Source organism: Melopsittacus undulatus, chromosome 3 (genome assembly GCF_012275295.1).
Source record: "Melopsittacus undulatus isolate bMelUnd1 chromosome 3, bMelUnd1.mat.Z, whole genome shotgun sequence".
NCBI lineage: Eukaryota > Metazoa > Chordata > Aves > Psittaciformes > Psittaculidae > Melopsittacus > Melopsittacus undulatus.
This window is the reverse complement of record NC_047529.1, coordinates 79,027,739-79,048,216: the sequence shown is the minus strand read 5'-3', so window position 1 is coordinate 79,048,216 and position 20,478 is coordinate 79,027,739. Positions and strand designations below refer to the sequence as shown.

The window sequence follows — 20,478 nt, the reverse complement described above, 5'->3', positions numbered from 1 at the left end:
TTGGGTAGCAATCAGATTACATTTGCTGCTTCAGGGTCCTATGCCTAACACAGTTCTGCCTCTGAGGATAGAAGCCTTCAGCCAGAAAGTCTTCTATATATGAACCAAATTATCCCTTGAGGGTCATTATAGTGATGCTATTTATAAAACAGTCTCCTGTCTGAACTGTGTGAAGTGCCTCTATTTCCTGATCCAAGCTAATGGTTTTATTCTTATCCATGAGGAGTCTGTCAAACTCATATCCTGTATGCAGGTAAAAGAAAAAAAAAAAAAACAAAATAAATCAAGTTTTTTTTTTTCTGTAAATGTGAAAGATGCCCTTTTCGACCTGTTTTGGAAAAAAAAAATCAAATTATAATTCCAGGGGAAAATTGCTGAATGTTAAGTTACACATTTTTCTTCTAATCTTTATTTTCTGCTACTGTACTTACAAGAAGATATTACTGTGCTTTTTTTAATGTAATGGAATTCCATGCAACTTTCCAGTTCTGACAAAGGATGACAAATAGGGTTTATAGGTCCAGTTACTTTGGATGAGCTTGTACACTGTTCCAAAGCTTTTCCAGATGTCTCCATGAGAGTTGTGTGTGAAAAATTAATTTCTTTGTTTCATGGAAGAAAAGAATCATTTTCACTTACTAGAAAATGAGGGTTTTGGACCTTTTTGCCTTGGTGTTTTCTTCAGGTGAAATGAAACACTTTAATATGAAAGGAGTTCATTAAGATTTCAAATATTTTAGTCAACTGTTTAAAAATAAAAGAAGACAATTTTGGAGAAAAGGGTCCTAGGCTTCCTAGATGTTTAGCTACCATTCACAATGCTTAGTAGGAATAGGTGCCAGGTGGAGTGCTGAAAACAAAGATGAAGTAGCTGAGAGAGATACTCTGTGCTCCATGGTAGAAAAAAATCAGTCTGGTATTACTTGCTTATTTTCATTTTGTGAAATCTGACCTGTTCTCCAAAGTGTTTTAAACTCAACCTGTCACATTTCAATGTAAAATGCTCTGTCAGAGTGCTTCCAACAAGCTCTGTCTTCAGCATATGTATCAGTAGGCAGTATAGGAGCTGGAATGCAAGCTTGCGGTTCTTCAGGTGCAACACCTGTGTTTTGACCTGAGGCTGGTCCATGCAATATGCAACAGTTTTCTGAGGCTGTCTGAAGGCTTGCGGATGCTGAAATGTGCCTTGGATTTGTTATCCTTCGCAGGAAAGCAAGCAAGAAACGGGCCTTAAATGAATGATGTACTTGCTAACTTAGTAGATTTCCCTGGACAAGAAAATGAATATAAATGGCCCACTGCATTCCAGTGTCTTGCTTTCCCTGTAATGTATTCCTTTGCTCTGTCATATGAAGACACTCCCACACAGCTGCTAAAATGCTCTTGTTGTTGTAGTGGTTAAAGGAAATTGCTGCAATTAATTTTGCTGTCTTTCTTCTCTTTGATGTGTTATTACAATTTCTCAGATTTTTTTTTCAGAGATTGGGTTCTGTTCAAAACCAGTCATGTAGGGGCAAAAAGGAGGGGAAATAAATATTTGCTTGTGTTTCTGTTTTGATGTAGGTACCAGCCAATGCAAGGAACACAAAACCATACATATATGTACATAGTTTTTGTTACACTCATACAAGTGCAACAGACAAAAATAAGACTTCTCTAAAAGTGAACAATCTGAAGAAGAAAAATGAATGCAGGTGCCTTAGTCAAACTAGTTTTATTTCCTAATGGCTATAAAGAATGACCAGACCATGAACTCTGAGGTTATACTTCATTTCTTGGGTACAGCACATTATGTTCTGAGTAATTTCTATTTGTAGTCTTGAAGCAGTTTTAATCTTCAAATTTACTACAGACTTGACAGTTTTTCCTTCTTTTCCTTGGGTTACAAAATAATCATTTTTTCTGCTAGTTCCAGATGCTGCTGCAATGAATGTTAATTGAAAGTTAATTGGTTCACTGGTGAGTAGTAGATCCTTGGTTGGAAAAGACTGAGGAACAGAATGCTTAATGCTTTGTTCACTGGACTTTGTCCCTAACAAACATCTTTGTCAGCAACATGGACAGTGGGATTGAGTGTGCCCTCAGCAAATTTACTGATGACACCAAGCTGTGTGGTTCGGCTGATGCGCTGGAGGGAAGGAATGCCATCCAGAGGGACCTTGACATGCTTGTGAGGTGGGCTGATGCTAACCTCATGAAGTTTAACCATGACAAGTGCAAGGTCCTCCATCCCTGGTGGTATTCAAGGCCAGGTTGGGCAGAGCCTTGGGTGACATGATTTAGTGTGAGGTGTCCGGGCCTGTGGCAGGGGGACTGGAACTGGATGATCTTAAGGTCCTTTCCAACCCTAACTATTCTATGTTTCTATGACTTTATGAATGAAGAACGGCAGAGCATAGCTCTCCCAAGTTCATCACGTGAAAATTGTTTGAGTAAAAATGTTGTTAAATTCAAAAGTGACATTTCTCAATCTCTTGGGCATGGGGTGGTGATATAATTTGAAATGGTGAAACTGTTTCTTAAAGACTTAATATTATTCCAAATAATAAAAAGTATAAACCAGGATTTTAGAGATATTCAGAAAGGATAGGGTTAATAATCATCAACTTCAGCTTCTAATTCCTTCCTTCAATAATGTTAGTTTAGAAGAGTAGCTGAGGCTGATCACTGCTTTTGATCAGCCTCAAGCCTTTGACCTTGCAAAGGTAATTTTATCTCTTTTTCTAAAATGTTCTTGATTGTGTTATGACTACCTTCAGGTTTTTCATACAGCTCTTATAATTAATGGAACAAAAAGGATAAAAAATGGAACAGTGGAGATCATTTTATACCCTAACATTTGTGGAAAAATGAGGTGCAGAGAACTACAGGTGAACTGTCTGTGGTAGAGTAGGTCTCCAGGCTCTTTAATGGCTAAGTTTTCTTCACTTGCCACCCCCATCCTGCCATCCATGTGGCCACTGGACTGTGTGATATATCTGTGTTGCCTTTGCCCAGCCTATCTCCTGTGGCTACAGCGAACACCAGGTGTGTGATGCTGCCCAAGCCAGTTCTGAGCCCTGCACGGAGCACCTCATGCCTGGCTGCTCTCACTCGAACTGTTAAAGAACTGCCCAATCCAAAGTGCCTTTGCCAATTCAAGTGCTTCTGAAATCAGTGGAAGGATATAGTAAAAGCAGAGTGCACTTTGTAAGAGGGGAAAACAACTGGGAAGTCTCACTGGTTGCTTTGATTTTAAAATTTTCCCCTGATGACTGTGTACTGAAGTGTCAATTTAAAACCTCACAGGGGTATGTTGGGGTCATTTAAAAAGCTGTGAAGAAAATCTGCTTTAGCCTGCTTCCTTTTTCTCCCTCCAGTGACTGTATGTCTGCTTAAAAAATGAAATTGCTTAGAAAGATAGCTTAAAGAGTGATTGCTTAAAGAGACCTTTTGCCTCAAATGCTTTTTCTTGACAGCCAGAAAATCATCACTTATTTACATTTGATTTAGTTTGTGACTGAAGCACAGCCTGGTACCTTAGTAAGGAGGTTAAACAAATGCTGAAAACATTGTGCTCTCTTGGGTGCGGCTGAACATACAGAAAAATCCAAGTCACGCTGGACATGACCTCAAGTCTCAGTGCAGGTTTACATGAATTGTAAACTGTCTGAGGTTGTTGGTACTTCATAGTTGCCCATCGTTCACCTTTCATGCTCCTTCATCTTGTCACCAGTTGGCTGAACACTTAAATCAGCAGAACAGGCCGGGAGACTAGCAGCCTGGTGAGGCAGGGAGGGGAAGGAAAGGGAACAATGAGGTAGAGAGGACAGCTTGTATTTATGAGCATGTCTTTTGAGTTCGTAAAAGTCAGGCAAGAATGCATAACCAGGCCCTTGAGTTATTTTGGCTGGATCTGCTTTAATGGAAAACATTTTGCAAAGCAGTGACCTCTAACAAAAATGACAAATTAAAAAGTACCCTGAAACTTACATGAAACTGACCTGAGAACTGGTATAAATTTAGCATAATGTAATTAACTGTTGCAGAGACAAGAAAGTAGAGATGTACTACTTCATACTGTCTATTTTAGTCAGCAGCTAATAAATTTTGTGTAGTATCATTCTTCACCTGTTCAGGGAAAGATTCAGAGGACACCCTCCAAAAGAAAAGCCTTCGGATGGTCTGTTCACTGGGAAAGGCTGCCATTGTCCTGTTCTCAGTATGTGTACAACATCCTGTGCATTTTATTTGCACGCCTGAACTCCCTGAGAAATAGCATAACTCTCAACGGTAAAAGAACCATAAAGTTGCTGTTGTCAAAGTGTAGGCTGAACCTCAGACGTCTGGATTACAGTCTGGGAATAATTAATATGCTTTAAATAATTGCTATACAGTGCTGCAGGAATTCATGTAATAATGAACATCACTTTTTGTTGATCATTTGAAGTGTTTGTTCTTTTCTACAGAAAAAAAAAACATATGCCTCCCTTCTTGCTTTGTAAAAACAGTATGATAAACTTTCACTAGCATACTGGCAGGCAGCCTTCACTAGCAAAAATCTTATAAAGTAGTTTTTGTGATAATTGTAATTATAATTAAGTTTTAGTATTATTTTAATAGCTTGCAAAACTGTTTGTTTACTGGAGGCATATGATTTTTTTTTAATATAGCCAGTTTCCTTGCTTAGATTAGTGAGTGTTTTAACACCAATTAAGAATTAATGTTAGTTTTCCCTGTATCCATGTTTTATGCCCACACTGTAAACAATTCCCCCAGCTCTGACTTGGTAAGGCTTTCTTTTTTTTTTTCTCTTTCAGAAGAATTAATTTGCTTCCTTTTTTTCCCCTTTTTTCTGATTTACAAGAACCAGCACTTGCACTTGAGTTCAAGCAGGCTTCCCCGTCCCAAAGATTTCTGTGGCCAAAAGGACGAGAGATTGTGCCGAGAGCCTGCCACACCTCAGTCCTAATCCTTCCTCCTCCTGGATGAGGCACTTAACCTCTCTGTGTTCTATCTATAAAATACATTTAATAATACTTAATGGCTCTACTGCACTTTGAAAATGTAAAGTGCTATGTGAGTGCCGATTGCTTTTTATTATGTTCCATGTTAGATGGCCTCAATTTCTTTGTGCTAACTGGTACTGCTAATGCACATTCTGAAATAATCTTTGGTTAACAAAGTGAAACTGTTACAAAATAAAACCTATGTTTTAGCCAAGACAGACTCAGTGACACATACAAGGAAAGTCAGGACACGAAAGCACTTAGCTCCACCGGATATGTCTGTGCTGTGTGTCAGCCATGGGCTTGAGCTACAAGACAACACAGCTTGTCTTCTCTCCAAGCAGTGTTTGTGCCCAGGAGAGCACAATGAGGAAGAAACCTCAAGTTTTGGATGCTCAGCCTGACGATCCACCAACATGTGACAGCTTTTCCCAGGCAATCAAATCCTGCAGAATCATTTGCTTGGGGAGCTGCTCAGTGAGAACTCACTGTCGTCAAAATTCACACCCCAAAGCTAGGGTCTGGCTCCTGGGCTGGGTGTTCCCACAGCCTTGCAGCACCAGACCATGCGCCATCTCCCTAGGAGCAGTGCCAGCCAAGCCAGCGCTGTGCTGTGGTCTCATGTTTCTGTCAGCAAGACAGCAGTGTTTCATTAAAATGTGGCAAGGGTTTGTCAGAAAAAGACAATACATTTGACCAGTGGTGATTATCTGTCCCTACCCCCAGGGTGTTTACCTGGCCCTAAATCCAAATCTTGGTGCAGAGTATAGACTTTGAGTAGGTAACTTCCACTTGGCTAACTTCTCTACAAACTTACATAGGAAATTTGAAATAGGACAGTATTTATTATATGTGATGCATGCAGGATACCTTTGGTTGTAGTTTAGACTGGCATGTACCTAAAGAAGATGGGAGAGGTTGGTGTACTTAACAAGGCATTGGATGTTTGGACTAGGACTGGCCTCAGGAACTTTTTAGTCTCATCCTGAAAAGATATGGACTGGACAGGCCTGAAAAAGTATGCTGTTTTTGTGCAAAGTGGAAAGCATTGAGTGCAAGTCATGGTAACTTTACACATTCCTGGAAAAGAGTTGAAATGGTTCTCATTTACCTGATAAATGCATTTTGAAATCATCACAGTGCAGCTTCTAGGTGGAAACAGACCAGCTGCTAGAAATGAAATCTGACAGAAAAGCAACAAATATGACATCCCTGCATCATCCTGCTCCAGGGACAGCGTCAGGTGGGTACTTTGGCTGGGATGTCATGTCTCTCAAAACTTAAGGCCAGTCTCCTAAGGTGAACTCAGGCAGGACGGAAACCTCCTGTGGAGAAGGGCAAAAGCTCTCTTGATCTAGACTTCCAGTACGAATAGAGGCTGTGAGAGCAGAGCCTCATGGTCTTTCTGACTCTGGGGTTTGCCCAGAACCTCAGACATCCCTAATTTGTATTATGTTTATGCCTGTAAATTGCAATTGTTATTTCTCAGAAAGAAGTTTAGAATTATTAGAATCGAAAATGGCAAATGTGAAATAAGTTGTTTGAAAGGAATTAGTACTAATTAATAGCAGATGCTGTTTTCTCTGATCTCATTTCATTTCTGACAGACTGTTTAGGCTTAGAGGAGACCGTCTAAGTTTGGATTGGTATTCCACTATATTATAATTATAGAAGCAGTTAAAATGGCGAATTCTGAAAGAACAAAGTATTCAAATGCTTTTTAAATTGTGCCATTTGCTCTATGTTTGCCTTGCAGTCTTTTCTCCCTAGAACTCAGAAAATTGTAGTTAATTTTTTTCTGACCACACTTACAGAAACAAAAATAATGTCCCTTTAAAAAAAATGGAAAATGGACTACTCTTTACAAGACTTTTCTTTTTTTTTTTTTCAAAATATTTGGTTTGAAAATGTTGGAATTTAGAGTTTTCTGATGTTAAGTCTTCAAAATAATTCTTAATTTAAAACACTGGAGTTGTATAAACAGGCAAATATGTCCATGCCACACTTTAAGTACCCTCAGGAAGGAGAACTTAATAAAATTTTCTTATAATTTTGAGCTGTGGAAAGAAGTAGGAATGAGTAACATCATAGAAATAGCTGTGTGAACACTGAGACATGGAAAACAGTGTTTACAATTTTCCGATTCGCTTGCCCTTGGGCTCTGTTTTGCTGTACTTTCTGTTGTGTACAGACCAGGCTCTAGTCATGGTGCAAATTTTAGCTGCTTCTTAGTTTTAGCTACCTCTTAAATAAGAGGTTTCAAGGCTTAGCCTTAAGCATTGAAGAGGCTGAGTGATCTGTGCAAGTTCAGATCACACTGTCATGTACTAGATAAATGCATAGATGGGGACTCACCTCACTGCTTGAAGTGGAGAGGTTGGGCACTGACCTCATGGCACTACAACAAGCTCAGATTTCCCTTCTTGATCAGTGATGACTAAGCTATTGGTCCTTTCGTTTGCTTTAGGTTAGGGGAAATGGTTGCTGGTTTTCCTCTTCCTGACTGTTTCTTGAGACCAGAACTTGCCACAGGAATTATTTTTCAGCTCGTCTGTTTCATCTACTTTGGTATTTGTGTCTATATAACCTTTCAATTTGGTTGCATTATTAAACAGTTGCTAGCTATTAGGTTGCAGCGCTCGCCACTACTTCCCTGCTGTCTTTGCCAACCTAATTAGTGTTTTGTTCCAAATGTGGCCTATTACATGACCGTTGCATAGCGGAGATATTGTACTGAGTAGTAAATAACAGCCTTTTCTGTGGTTGTTGCCCTTTTCAAAACACTGCATTAAGATAGAAAAAATAGTGGTTCATCTGAGCAAATTTAAGATACACGATGTAGGAATGTTCTGATTTCCCACAACATTTTTTTATAGAATAACTTCCTATATTTTTTTGTTGTAGGAGCTATTATAAAAATTCCTCTTGTTACCAAGTTAAAGACTTTCCAGATAAGCAGGAAGGACACGTAGGAAAGAGATAGCCTTTGGAGTTCAATAGTTAGACCTATGTTGTTGTTCAGCATATTCATAAGTTAGCTGGAAAAAAAAATGCTCGAATAATAGTGATAAAAATTATGGATTATAATTGACTAAGGTGATGAAGACAAGGGCAGACTGTGAAGCTGTGCAGCCCTAGTCTCACTGTCTCTGAAAGAATATAGTTGAACTGGAAAATGCTCAAAGAAGGACAGGACAGGAGATTATTATTTTCCTAGTGTAAACTTAGAGTGTGAAACTTTTTACTGGAGATTGCCATTTCCAGAGTATATAAAAAAAATCTCAAGTGGATTAAATGCCTAAGTGTGTTCAAAAAGCATCTGGACAAATTTGGAGGGAAAAAAGTTAAGGAACATTAAGCAGAAAAAGACCATCTTTGGCTCCGAAAGTCCCTAAGCCGCATACCTCTGGAGCCTGAGAAAACTCCCTGTAGAAGCATATGGTTGTCCTACTGTATGTTTTACCATAAGCATCTAGTATCAATTGCTGTTGTAAAAAGGATACTTTGCTAGGTGGACCTTTGCTATTGCTTTTAAAACTTTTTACTGTTTTTGCTTTATTCTCCTTCAAAGCACCTGGAGACAATAATTCTTTATGGCACAATGTTTTTTATTGTTTTGCAAAAATTGGCTGAGATTTACTCTCTTCATAGTAATTAGGAAGTATGGTATAAACATATATATAGGTTTATAGTTGGATCAGATGAAAAAAGAAGATTGCTTAATCATTTGTTGTGAAAGGAGGAATAGTCTGGACACTTGTAGTTGTGTCCTAGGAATATTAATAGAAGCTGAAAAATTATGATAATTAAATGATCTCCAAATTGCTAGTAAGTACCCATTAGAGGACTTACTGTTGTAGGATTAAATCTGCAATGACACTGTATGTTTGGTTTCAGAGAATGTTAATTGCTATAGAAATTGTTTCTGATAAAATAGAAAGTTACTTATCAGGTCAAAAGTCACAAAGGCAAAAATAAATATATTAGTTTCAAAATATTTAATTGGCAAAATTTGACATAATATTGATGATTATTGTTCTCATTTACCTAATAAATGCATTTTGAAATCATGCATTTACCTGATAAATGCATTTTGAAATCATTTTTGTGCAAGGTGCACACTGTTTGTTAGTGTAGCAATAAATGAAACCATCTGAGCTTTACGTTGTTCCTAACTGGAATCATGCTTGTGCATAAACCACTTCTCCATTGTCAGGGATATATGTTTTACCTAATACTACTTCCTGCAGTCCTTGTGTTCTTTTATGGAAACCTTTCCCTTTGGGCAACTGTCCAGACCCCAAGTTTACAGAGGGATTTGCTCATACCTGTTGGAGATGGTTGCTGCCTTCCTTTTCTAGGATGGTAGGGTCATGCAATTTTGCATTCCCAAGTCTAATGTCACCTTGAGGGAGTCATGCCTGCCAGAATAGGGGGTTGTTACAGCTTTTCCTCCATGGACCCACTGCCGCATCAGGGTGTCTTATTGTCTGGAAGAAATTTACATCATATCATCACTGATGCAGCGTACACTGCTGCTTTATATTAGGACAATCAGTTTAGTTTGAACATTATAGTTTTGTGTTCTACACACAACATAAATGTATTTGCCACCTACTCTTAGCTGCGTGCTCAGAAGACCTTTCTGGCTTTTCAGAAGTTCATATTTCCATATTTATACATGAGTTTGTGGAACAATCACTGTGTTCTGTGTTGGCAACATTCACAAATACTGTTAACTTATCTGTATGTGAAAAAGAGATGGCTCAATCATGGCTTTTATTCTGTGTCTTTCTTCTGCCAAGCATGTCATATGTGAATGGCTTAACAGCAGTCTAGGTTTTGTGGGTTTTAGTCACACAAGAATTTTGCTATAAGGTCATGCAGTTGGTCAGTCTGTTGCATGGAGTCAGATGTTAGTTATATCCATAAGCTGCAGTTAATTAATGTATCAGCAGTGAAGTGAAGGTCTTTCTTTTTCTTTAAAGCACAATAAACAAAAATTTAGAATTAAAAAATAATTTCTCTTCCAAAACTTGCCAGCATTCAAAAAACACTGATATTTGAGAATGCAGTGCACAACTGCACATAATTTTAGCAACATTAAAGTGCATCATGCTCTGAGTGATGAAGTGACTAATGATTTATTCATCAGTAAATTTAACCTTCTGTAGTGCTATTCTGAATTAGCTTGCTTGAACAAGAGTACATTTTAAAAATAATAATTAAATCTTGATTAATATTTCTAATGATAGCAAATTAATGAAAACTTAGTATGTTGCTTAGATAATAACTACTTTTATTGTTAACAATGGCCCCTCATTTGTAGCCACTTAGAGTAGGTTTATCTTCCAGCATGGGCTTCAGTATGTTATGCTGTTACTTTTGCTACGCCGTTCTTTTTTCTTTAGATAGGTACCCATTGTAGTCTTTTAACCCCTTTAGTCTAGTTTCACGTAGAGTCTCTAAATTACTCTTATTCCTCACTAGAGGGCACGTTTTTCAAGGTTTTATTCACTTTGATGTGTATCATTCTGTCCAAATTCTCACCTTGCTTGAAGAATGGTTACCAGATTCAGGTAACACAGAATTTCCCTGGCTTTTTATTCAGCATCTTTATTAGATGTAGCTTCCCACTGGAAGCTCAAACTGGGCTGATTTTTCTTTTTCCAAGTCCTCTCCATAGCTGCTACTGTTTCCATCCTATATAGGTGCTTAATGTTCTTGGTTTTAAACTTATGTCTATATTTTTATGATGAAGCTGGTGAGTTATTTAGATTGCTTACATTATCAGCTGGATTGGGGTTTTTTTGCGTTATTTCTCACAAGACATCATGACATCTGAATCACAGTTTCTGGTTTTCTATGGCATCATTAAAAAATTGCCTAGGATAAAGAAGTAAACTGTATGGCATTCATTTAGAAACATTTCAGTTACGTTCATTAGCATTTTGCCATAATATACTGAGATGTATCATTTAAAATACTTTAATTTAGTTAATCTGTTTCATATTTACACAAAATCAAATGTCTCATAGAAGTCTGTGTCATCAAAACTATTAACAACTGAAATTATAATGTCACATAAAAATCCATCAAGATAATTTGATAAAGTTTTTTATGAATTACAGTTGATGTGTACTATTATACTACATACTTTTTAATGTGCATTAATCAAGATTTGGTTTAGCTGTTTTGTTATAGAACCTAAAGTAAATGTCAAGCTGACAGATCATTTAATTCTATAAACTATGAACTCACAATCAGTTTTCATTTTTATTCTAGCTTTTTTGCAACTTCCTTAGCTTCTCTGAAATCAGAGTTAATGTTCCAGACAGAAATAATATTTTTGGCCAATCATTTTAGGAATTTTTAATGCAAAATATTTATGCTCATGTACTTTAAAAGATGTTGGTGTTTTTGAGCAGTATATTTTTATTCTCAGAGCAGGCTGACAAAATATCCCTCCTCTACAATACTAGTGTAGTAATTGATTAGCTTTCTTTTTTACTGTCTCCGTTTAGTTTTTGTAGAGATTGCTTAGGCTCAGTGCAACCTGAAATTTTGCGTGTGAAGATGGGGAAAAATAAAGTTAATAAAAAGATAGGGCTTAAAAGGGATTTGAGAATAGATGCCAAAACAGTGTGGAGAACAAAGCAAAGCATTTTGGCATCCAGAATACTGTAGAAGAATGAGCAGAGTTTTACAGGAAAGTGAATTGCCACAGTTGTAACAAGCTCAGCTTTTCTTCAACAGTCAAACCAATCTGCTGAAGAATAACGTGCATCCATGGGAGATGATGGCAGTATAGCTGACTAGTAATGCACTGTTTGCAAACTTCAGACCCCACAGGGTGATTTGTGTCCCTACATTGGTGTGCTTCAAGCACAGATAAAAACATTATTGATATGTGTCGGCATACTAAGGCAATGCTTAATAGAATACATGGTATTTATTGTTTGTACTCCATATAAGGACAGCAGTTCCTTTCTGCCAATTTCATTCTTGAGTGTTGTGATCAGTGCTTTGTAGTTAAGAATGCTGCTCTTTTAGGTTTCAGCTCTATTGTTTCAAGCTGTTTCGTGATTCAGGCAAATGCCATTCTATCAGCCTATGAAGTCTGAAATTAATTTTTGCATTTAATAATAATGGAAAAACACAGGAAAAGACAACACTTGTCCTTCCCGATATTTACCACTTTCATAAAAATAGCAGGTATTGCATTGTTTAAATTCACTCCTAATGATCGGTAGATGAGTTTCATTTCAGACTTGCCAAAACAGTTTCTTTTTTTCTGAAAGGTTCCTTATGAATAGACTGATTAGCTCTCTCAGATGCTTTAATAAAAAGATCGATATATCAACAACTTTTACAGAACATAATATTTTATAAGTTATCATGAACTGTATTTTGTTTAATAGAATCATAGAATAGTTAGGGTTAGAAAGGACCTTAAGACCATCTAGTTCCAACCCCCTGCCATGGGCAGGGACACCTCACACTAAACCATATCACCCAAAGCCTCGTCCAACCTAGCCTTGAACACTGCCAGGGACGGAGCATTCACAGCCTCCCTGGGCAACCCATTCCAGTGCCTCACCACCCTTACAGTAAAGAATTTCTTCCTTATATCCAATCTAAACTTCCCCTGTGTAAGTTTGAACCCATTACCCCTTGTCCTATCACTACAGTCCCTAATGAATAGTCCCTCCCCAGCATCCGTGTAGGCCCCTTTCAGATACTGGAAGGCTGCTATGAGGTCTCCACGCAGCCTTCTCTTCTCCAGGCTCAACAGCCCCAACTTTCTCAGTCTGTTTTCACATGAAAGTTGCTCCAGCCCCCTGATCATTCTCGTGGTCCTCCTCTGGACTTGTTCCAACAGTTCCATGTCCTTTTTATGTTGAGGACACCAGAACTGCACACAATACTCCAAGTGAGGTCTCACAAGAGCAGAGTAGAGGGGCAGGATCACCTCCTTCGACCTGCTGGTCAGGCTCTTTTTGTTGCAGCCCAGGATACAGTTGGCTTTCTGGGCTGTAAGTGCACACTGCTGGCTCATGTTCATTTTCTCATTGACCAACACCTCCAAGTCCTCCACAGGGCTGCTCTGAATCTCTTCTCTGCCCAACCTGTAGCTGTGCCTGGGATTGCTTCTACCCAGATGTAGGACCTTGCATTTGTCATGGTTAAACTTCATGAGGTTGGCATCAGCCCACCTCACAAGTGTGTCAAGGTCCCTCTGGATGGCATTCCTTCCCTCCAGCGTATCAACAGAACCACATAGCTTGGTGTCATCAGCAAACTTGCTGAGGGCGCACTCAATCCCACTGTCCATGTCACCAACAAAGATGTTGAACAAGACTGGTCCCAACACTGATCCCTGAGGGACACCACTCATTACTGGTCTCCAGCTGGACATTGAACCGTTGACCACAATTCTTTGTGTGCGACCATCCAGCCAGTTCTTTATCCACCGAGTGGTCCACCTATCAAATTGATGTCTCTCCAATTTAGAGACAAGGATGTCACGTGGGACAGTGTCAAACGCTTTGCACAAGTCCAGGTAGATGACGTCATCTGCTCTACCTCTGTCCATCAGTTTTGTAGCCCCATCATAGAAGGCCACCAAATTGGTCAGGCAGGATTTCCCCTTCGTGAAGCATTTCCCCTTAGTGAAATTAAGTTTCCTTCTCTTGCTCTTTGTTATTTGAAAAATGCATTTCATAGCACATTGAACTTTAAAAGTATGTGCCTTTTTATTTATTTTTTTTTTCTTTTTCTTAAGATAGAACTAGATAGTTTGTCAGGTGTATTCTTTGGAACTGACTCAGTATATAAACTTAGTGAGGACACAAGGCAGAAGTAAAATCACTGCCATTTACTGGGCTGGTAATGTGTTTTACCCCAAGACTAATATGAATCAATTACAATTTCAAAAGCAAAGGGCAAAGTTATATAATAAGTTTCACTCATAGCACTGAGTAAAATATAAATAAGATCCGTTTTTCGTTTCATTTTAGCAGATTTAAGTTAATTTTGAACTATGAGTTTTTCTAAGGTCTAATAAATTGTATTCTGCAATCTCCCCTTCACTTATATCTTTAGATTGAAAGTAATGTTCATGAAAAATGAGACTCTCAAACAGAGAATAATAGAATTTGTTCTACGAAATGAACACAGGAATGACCATTGTCATTATGCTTTCATAGTTACCTTTATTACTGTTCTTTCATATTCATGTTTTAGTATTGCTATAAGCAACCTCTTAATTTTGCATTTGTTGTTTCTAGAGTTGTTTAACGCTAGAGTAAGAGAGGTCACCTCCTTCCTCCAAGTGCTTTAATCCAAAAGAAATACAAGCAAGGGGTTCATCTGCAAGTTCTGAATGTGCAGGGATCAGCTTTTGCTTCCTGGTTCATTTGAAATGCAGTATTGGGCCCTCTTCCACACAGATAACAACACTTGCAGTATGGTAATTCACACGTCTGTAAAACAGCATTCCACCAGGGTAAGGTGCTGAAGTTAGCTGACTAGAGCTATAATTTCATTTTATATGAGGCATTTTCCATTATCTCTACCTCAGGCCCTAGGCATTAGGGCACTGGAGCAGATGGCTGCCCCTTTCTGCAGTGTGCACCTGGCTTCCCAGGCCATTAGCAACAGGCATGGGGCTGCAGATGCTCACCTGGCTCTTTCTCTGCTCCTTGTGCACGGTACAGCCAGAACAAAACAAGGGGACTAAAAAATGCTGATTGTTTTGTAGGATGAAGCCAAGTGGACCTAATGATAAACAAAACCTAACCTAAAATATAAAGAAAATAAATGTCTGGTTTACTGCTTTTTCCTTTTGGTTATCCATCTTCAATGCATTTTTTAACCTGATTTTCTGAATAATATTGTTCCTCTTATAAAGTTGGAGTGTTTTCACTGTCTCCTGTTTGTTCTTTCAGGATTTGTGGATTTAACACTCCATGATCAGGTCCATCTACTGGAATGTGCCTGGCTAGAGATACTGATGATTGGCTTAGTCTGGCGCTCCATGGAACATCCAGGAAAGCTTTTATTTGCACCTAACCTATTACTGGACAGGTCAGTCCGCATGTTGCTATGAATTATTTAAGTTAATCAATTTCTACTGCAATTTTAACTCATAGTCATTTTACTAATACTACAATTTAAAAGTATTCCATAAGATAAGCAGAGTTACAGTAGGGGAGATTGGAAAAGGAACTCTAAAAAACCTAGAAATGCTCTTGAATATGATGCTGGTAATTTATTAGAAAAGTAACTTATCCAAACTTCAGCTGCTGCTGGCAGCACTTTCAAAGGCAGCAGCAATTTTCTCTAGTAATCTGTACAGCTTGTTGTAAAACTAAATGAAATTAAAATTAAACACTGAACTCTAGTAACTTTAATTCATGTAATTATTTCTGCTTACCTAAAATCCTCTTAATTATTCTTAGTTATAAAGGGTTTATCCAAGCAGCCATCCAAAATGTTGGAAGAAAATCATGGTAGTCTCAATTGCAGTCATAATTATTTGTAGAGAGTACATGAAGATTTTATTTTTTTTTTCCTCCTCAAAACTGGAGTCATGTACGTAAAACACATCTGCTTGCTGCCCTGAGCCATTTTAGTCAGTCTTGCTAATACGTTGTTAGTATTTCTAAGTGAGAGAGAAAAACATGCATCTCTGCCATAAAACAGTACCCTGGATTTTAGCTGAAAGTCCTCACAGATAAAAGCAGGAAGATTGATAGACACAGAGCATATATTCAAATTATCTTAATGCAAAGTTAACTTCACTTTTTTTCCCAGTCATGAAAATTTCAGCCTTGGAAAAGGGTTTTAAAAGAGCACAACCAGTAATCAGGGTTTTTGGCAAATGATTGTGGCAAGTCTAGACAAAGTTACTTAGGATACATTAATCCTATCTATTTGTAGTCCTCTTTAGTTGACGACTATCACCCACCTTAGCAGAGCTGGCAGGAGAGAGTTTATGTATGCACACTGGTCACTTCAGTGCAGAGTTTGGCATCTTGGTCTAAGCAGAAGGTAGAGAAAGAGCTGAGGAGATAGAGTATATGGTGAGGCAGCTATGAGCTGAGCAAGCTTCTTATCACCGTGATGCAGAGGCGGTGAGCTGCAGCAGACAGATGGCAACAGAAAGTCAAGGGCAGGGCCTTCAGCTTCTGCAAACATTAGCCAGTGGGTGAATGAATGGACTAGCTGACCCCTGGTGGTCCCTTCCAATCTCAGGAATTCTGTGATTTTAGTAAAATAACAGTGATAATGCCTAACAGTATAAAATATAATATTTCATAAGAATAGAGAAGTATTTATATATAGTTATTGACTTAGAAAAAAACCTATTCCACATGATCTGTGGAGCTGTGGAGCCAGATATGTATAAAATACATTCTTATTTTGTATACAGAATATATCTGCTTGCCTAAATGTAAGTATAGTCTTCTGAAGGAAACACAACAGTTTTAAAATTATTTCTTAGTGTACATAAGAAGTAAAATTTAAACTGTAGAAAATTAAGCATAGCATATTATTGAAAACTACTATAAATTGTAATATGGATTCCAAAGACTTATCCATTTTTTCAACATTCCATGGTACAGGTTGTGAGAAAAAATTGAAACTGAAGAGCAGAGTCAGAGTAACACTTTTCCTCCTCATAGCTGAGAAAAAAAAGCTAGGGAAACATTGGAAACTTTGGTTTTCCTCAACTAAAACTCTCCATGCTCTGAATAAAATGGAGTTTGAGCACTTGATTCACACAGATTAAGCCAGCTCCACTGGATTATATAAAACAATTGCACGCAACTGGAACTGCATATTACTTTAGGGCTTAAAAATCAATTAACTTAATAATGAAATCAGACTCTGTTTTCTGACTTTCAAACAAGACTATTTCTAAAAATGTAGATCTATTGTATCTTTTCATTTTCAAGTGACAAGAAATATGTTTCTAAGGCACTATACAGAGGCCTCACTCTACTTGGTTGGGTCATTTACTGAAATTAAATGAATAAAATACTTGACCCTGGGGACCACTGATACGCTAGTTAATTGTTGATTTACTAGTTAATTAGTGCTAACAATAGTTCAATATGCTAATTTGATTTCAGCAAGTTGCCTTTCAAAAAAAGGGCAAAAGTATGTTTTCAGGTTTGAGAGAGCAGGTCAGAGACTGATACAAAGCCTGTTTGACTCAATGGAGTCCTTCTACTGCATCAAGTTTTGAGGCAAATACCACAAGAGTGCAAATTATTGTTGTTGTTCTAAATAATGAAATCATCTGATTGAATGACTAAAATAAAGGAAAAGAAGGATGCTGTAGCATAGTTTCCTTTCATCTGTTCTCTCCTTACCCTTCAGCATGTTCTTTACAGGGTACTCTTTTTCAGTGTTTTCATCCACAGCACTCTGTCCTGAATCCCCATCACACTTTCCCTGTTACCTGATTTTTAGGGTTAGTAGCATCTGCATATATTAATTTAGTTACTGTTTATAATCCAGAGTCACCAACAACAGATGGTAAAACCTTAATCTGTCTCTAACCTATGTTTTTCTGGACGTTTTGCAAAGTCAGTATTGTTAATATGGAGCTTTACCAAGTTTTGTGTATGCCTTTAGCTCTCTGTGTTCATTCTGAGGCAGACATCTTCTCTGATTTGCACATCCCTTTCATTTTTCACATTAGGGCTTCTCTTGTCTCTAAAAAACTCTTTCTGTTTAGAAACTTGGAGATAAATGGTCCTTTGTATACATCCATGCATAAAGCTTAGGTCATGTCAAGTTTTATTATGCAACTTTTTTACCTTTTGGCTAAATAAATACTGTCTTTTTCATATCTTTCTGAAATGTCATAGAATTAACATTCCAACTTTGCTCTTCTTTTGAACAAATCTGATTTTTCTTCTCCTGACTCATTCTGTCTACTAGGATCATATTAAACATGAGCTTGTCTTGTCTCTGAAGATTTTTCAGAGACTGCATTATTCTGTGAGCATCTACTTGTTACATTTTCAGATAAAAACCTCTATAATTTTCCTATGTAACATTTTACACTTGGAAGACTCCTTGAAAATATCTGTAAAGCAGCCCTTTGTTATTAATTTTTAGTTCCCTCTTAAAATTTTGGTTTGCTTATAAAAAAAATTATACAACAATTAAGTTGCCAGTATGTGTAGACTAATATCATTCTGTATGGATGAATATCATCACATTATCCCTTACTACTCCCACTCTGCCTTGTAATTAGATAGGGTATTCTGTGAGGTAATGCACCCTTTCTTATTCTGTTATCACACTACAGAAGCACTTGAGTCTTGTTCAAAATCAAGACTTTTAGCAGTCTGCCAGTTAGATATAACTGATACATTTTTTACAGTGCATAAATGACACTATTAAAAAACTTCAAGTGACAATAATTATGAATTAGAAAATAGGCCCAATCAGGAAATACAATGGCACACTCACAGTACTTGCAATTAATGTACAGTACCTGACACATTGAAAGCAAGCCCAGGCTAGATGCAAATCTTTCATATTCCATTTTTGAGAATTGCTATCTTGTATAAGAAGAAGTAAAGGCTTAAGTTTCTAATGCGACAAACCAGATGTTTCCTGTCTGGAGCAGTCCCAAGAAACTATGCTTTAAAAATGTCATTAGAGCAAGGCTGAAATTTGTCAGGCCTGACAATAGGCTGTTTATAATCTTGAAGAAAACGTAATGTTTCTTCATGAATAAGAAAGCCCTATTTTATTACATTTTAAAAGATTTGTTGCATTCATGTATCATGCTCGTCAGAGGCTACTTGAAGGTTTGAAACATAACTGTGAAGAAACTCATGGTAGAAATAGCTGAATTGCTGACTTGAGGTGGATGACTTCTGATCTGAAACATCCTCACTAGCAGCAACATGGGAAACACAGGGCTGCATTTTATAAAAGGTGGGTGAAACCCCTGTCCAGTAAGCCTGGTGACCATTGTAAGGAAACTGATGAGATATCATCTAAAGAAGAAAGGTTGAGGTGTGAATAAACCTGACGTAATGGCAAAGAGTCCTAATGCATTTTGTAAGGGAAAGTCATGCATCGTGAATACATTGGAGATCTTTGAAGAATTAACAAGCTAGTGAATGAGGGAGAACTTGTTGGATTTCCAAAAGGTATTAAACAAGATACAAATCGTATGTAGGCAAATGTGTACTGTGGTATACAGAAGAATAACCATAATCTCCATAACCTGCGTTCTGAATTATCTTTCTGTGTCACTTTACAGTAGTCAGTTCTATGGAATCAGCAGTTCTTTGATCTCCAGCAGTCAAAATGTGAATAGACTGCAACTTTCCCATCCTCAGGAATAGTTGCAACAGGGCAAAGAAAAAGATCATTGTTATTCCCCTATTTAAATCTGTGCTCCATCTATTCTTAGAACACCATGCCCTTCTGATTTTCCTTATCTTAACAGGAATATTGAAAAGAACAGGAAAGGTACCTGATGGGTTACATAAAGCAATCAAAGAAAGAGAGTGCAAGGACTAAATAGACTGGATTTTCTGCCTGGGGTGCACAACAAAAGAAGGGAAACAAAATAGAGAGGATAGGAATTGCATAATGTCACAGACTCATTGGGAATCTACTCAATCCAATGTATGGTAATCCACAAATTACTGTCTCTTCCAATGTAGTACTAGAGGCAATCACTTGAAATCAGCAGATCCAAATGCCTATACACTTAGTCTAGAGCTAAATATACCTTTAATATGAGCCAGTATGGTTATTCTCATGTTACGTTCTAGTGTTATTTTCTTATCATGATTGCAAAAAAAAAGTCCAGCAACTAAAAAAAAACAGTGAAAGAACTTACAAAATTTCAGTTAAGTATAGTCAGTATTTCCCTGTTTCTACTAGGTTATTTCCTTCTTTCTATGGAGAAATCTAGTTTGTTGTTCAGGTTTATGGTTTTTTTGTTTAACCTCTAGTTCACTGTCTCTTCTGGAGAGCTTTTTCTTTCAGATGAAGAATGAAGGATTCTCCCTTACCTGACTTTCATACTGAGTAATGCAGAAGACTATGAATCTCCTTAAACTTCAGCTAGCATGAGTAGGACAAAGACTTAGAGCATTCACTATAAGACTAAGCAGCTGAATAATTTACTGCTTTCATGGCTTTGGTCTCAAAATTTCTCACCACATCTAAAAAGAATCTTTCAAGTTTTCTGTGGAAATAGTGCTTTCCAGTGTTTTGATAGACAGATTAGATACAATAGAAAAGCTTCAGGATGAAATCTGAGTGTGTTTTACTAGTCACTCACCTTGTAAAATGTTCTAAATGCCTGAGGACATCACACCTGTCACTTGAGTAAATGAATGACAGTTTTTTTTGGTACAGAGTAACTGTGGATGCATTAATTACCATTGAGTTATTAGAAAAATGGAAGCAAAATGGTCACAGATACTTGATTCAGAAT

At 37.6% G+C, this 20,478-nt stretch overlaps 1 protein-coding gene across 1 annotated transcript in view; it reads left to right on the top strand.

Annotated features, from left to right (window-relative positions):
- ESR1 (estrogen receptor 1) overlaps nucleotides 1–20,478 on the top strand; it is a 162,205-nt gene that overhangs the window by 123,370 nt on the left and 18,357 nt on the right. The window contains exon 6 of the mRNA XM_005150080.4: nucleotides 14,939–15,077. Coding sequence (XP_005150137.2) covers nucleotides 14,939–15,077 — 139 coding nt within the window. The remainder of the gene's footprint in view (nucleotides 1–14,938; nucleotides 15,078–20,478) is intronic.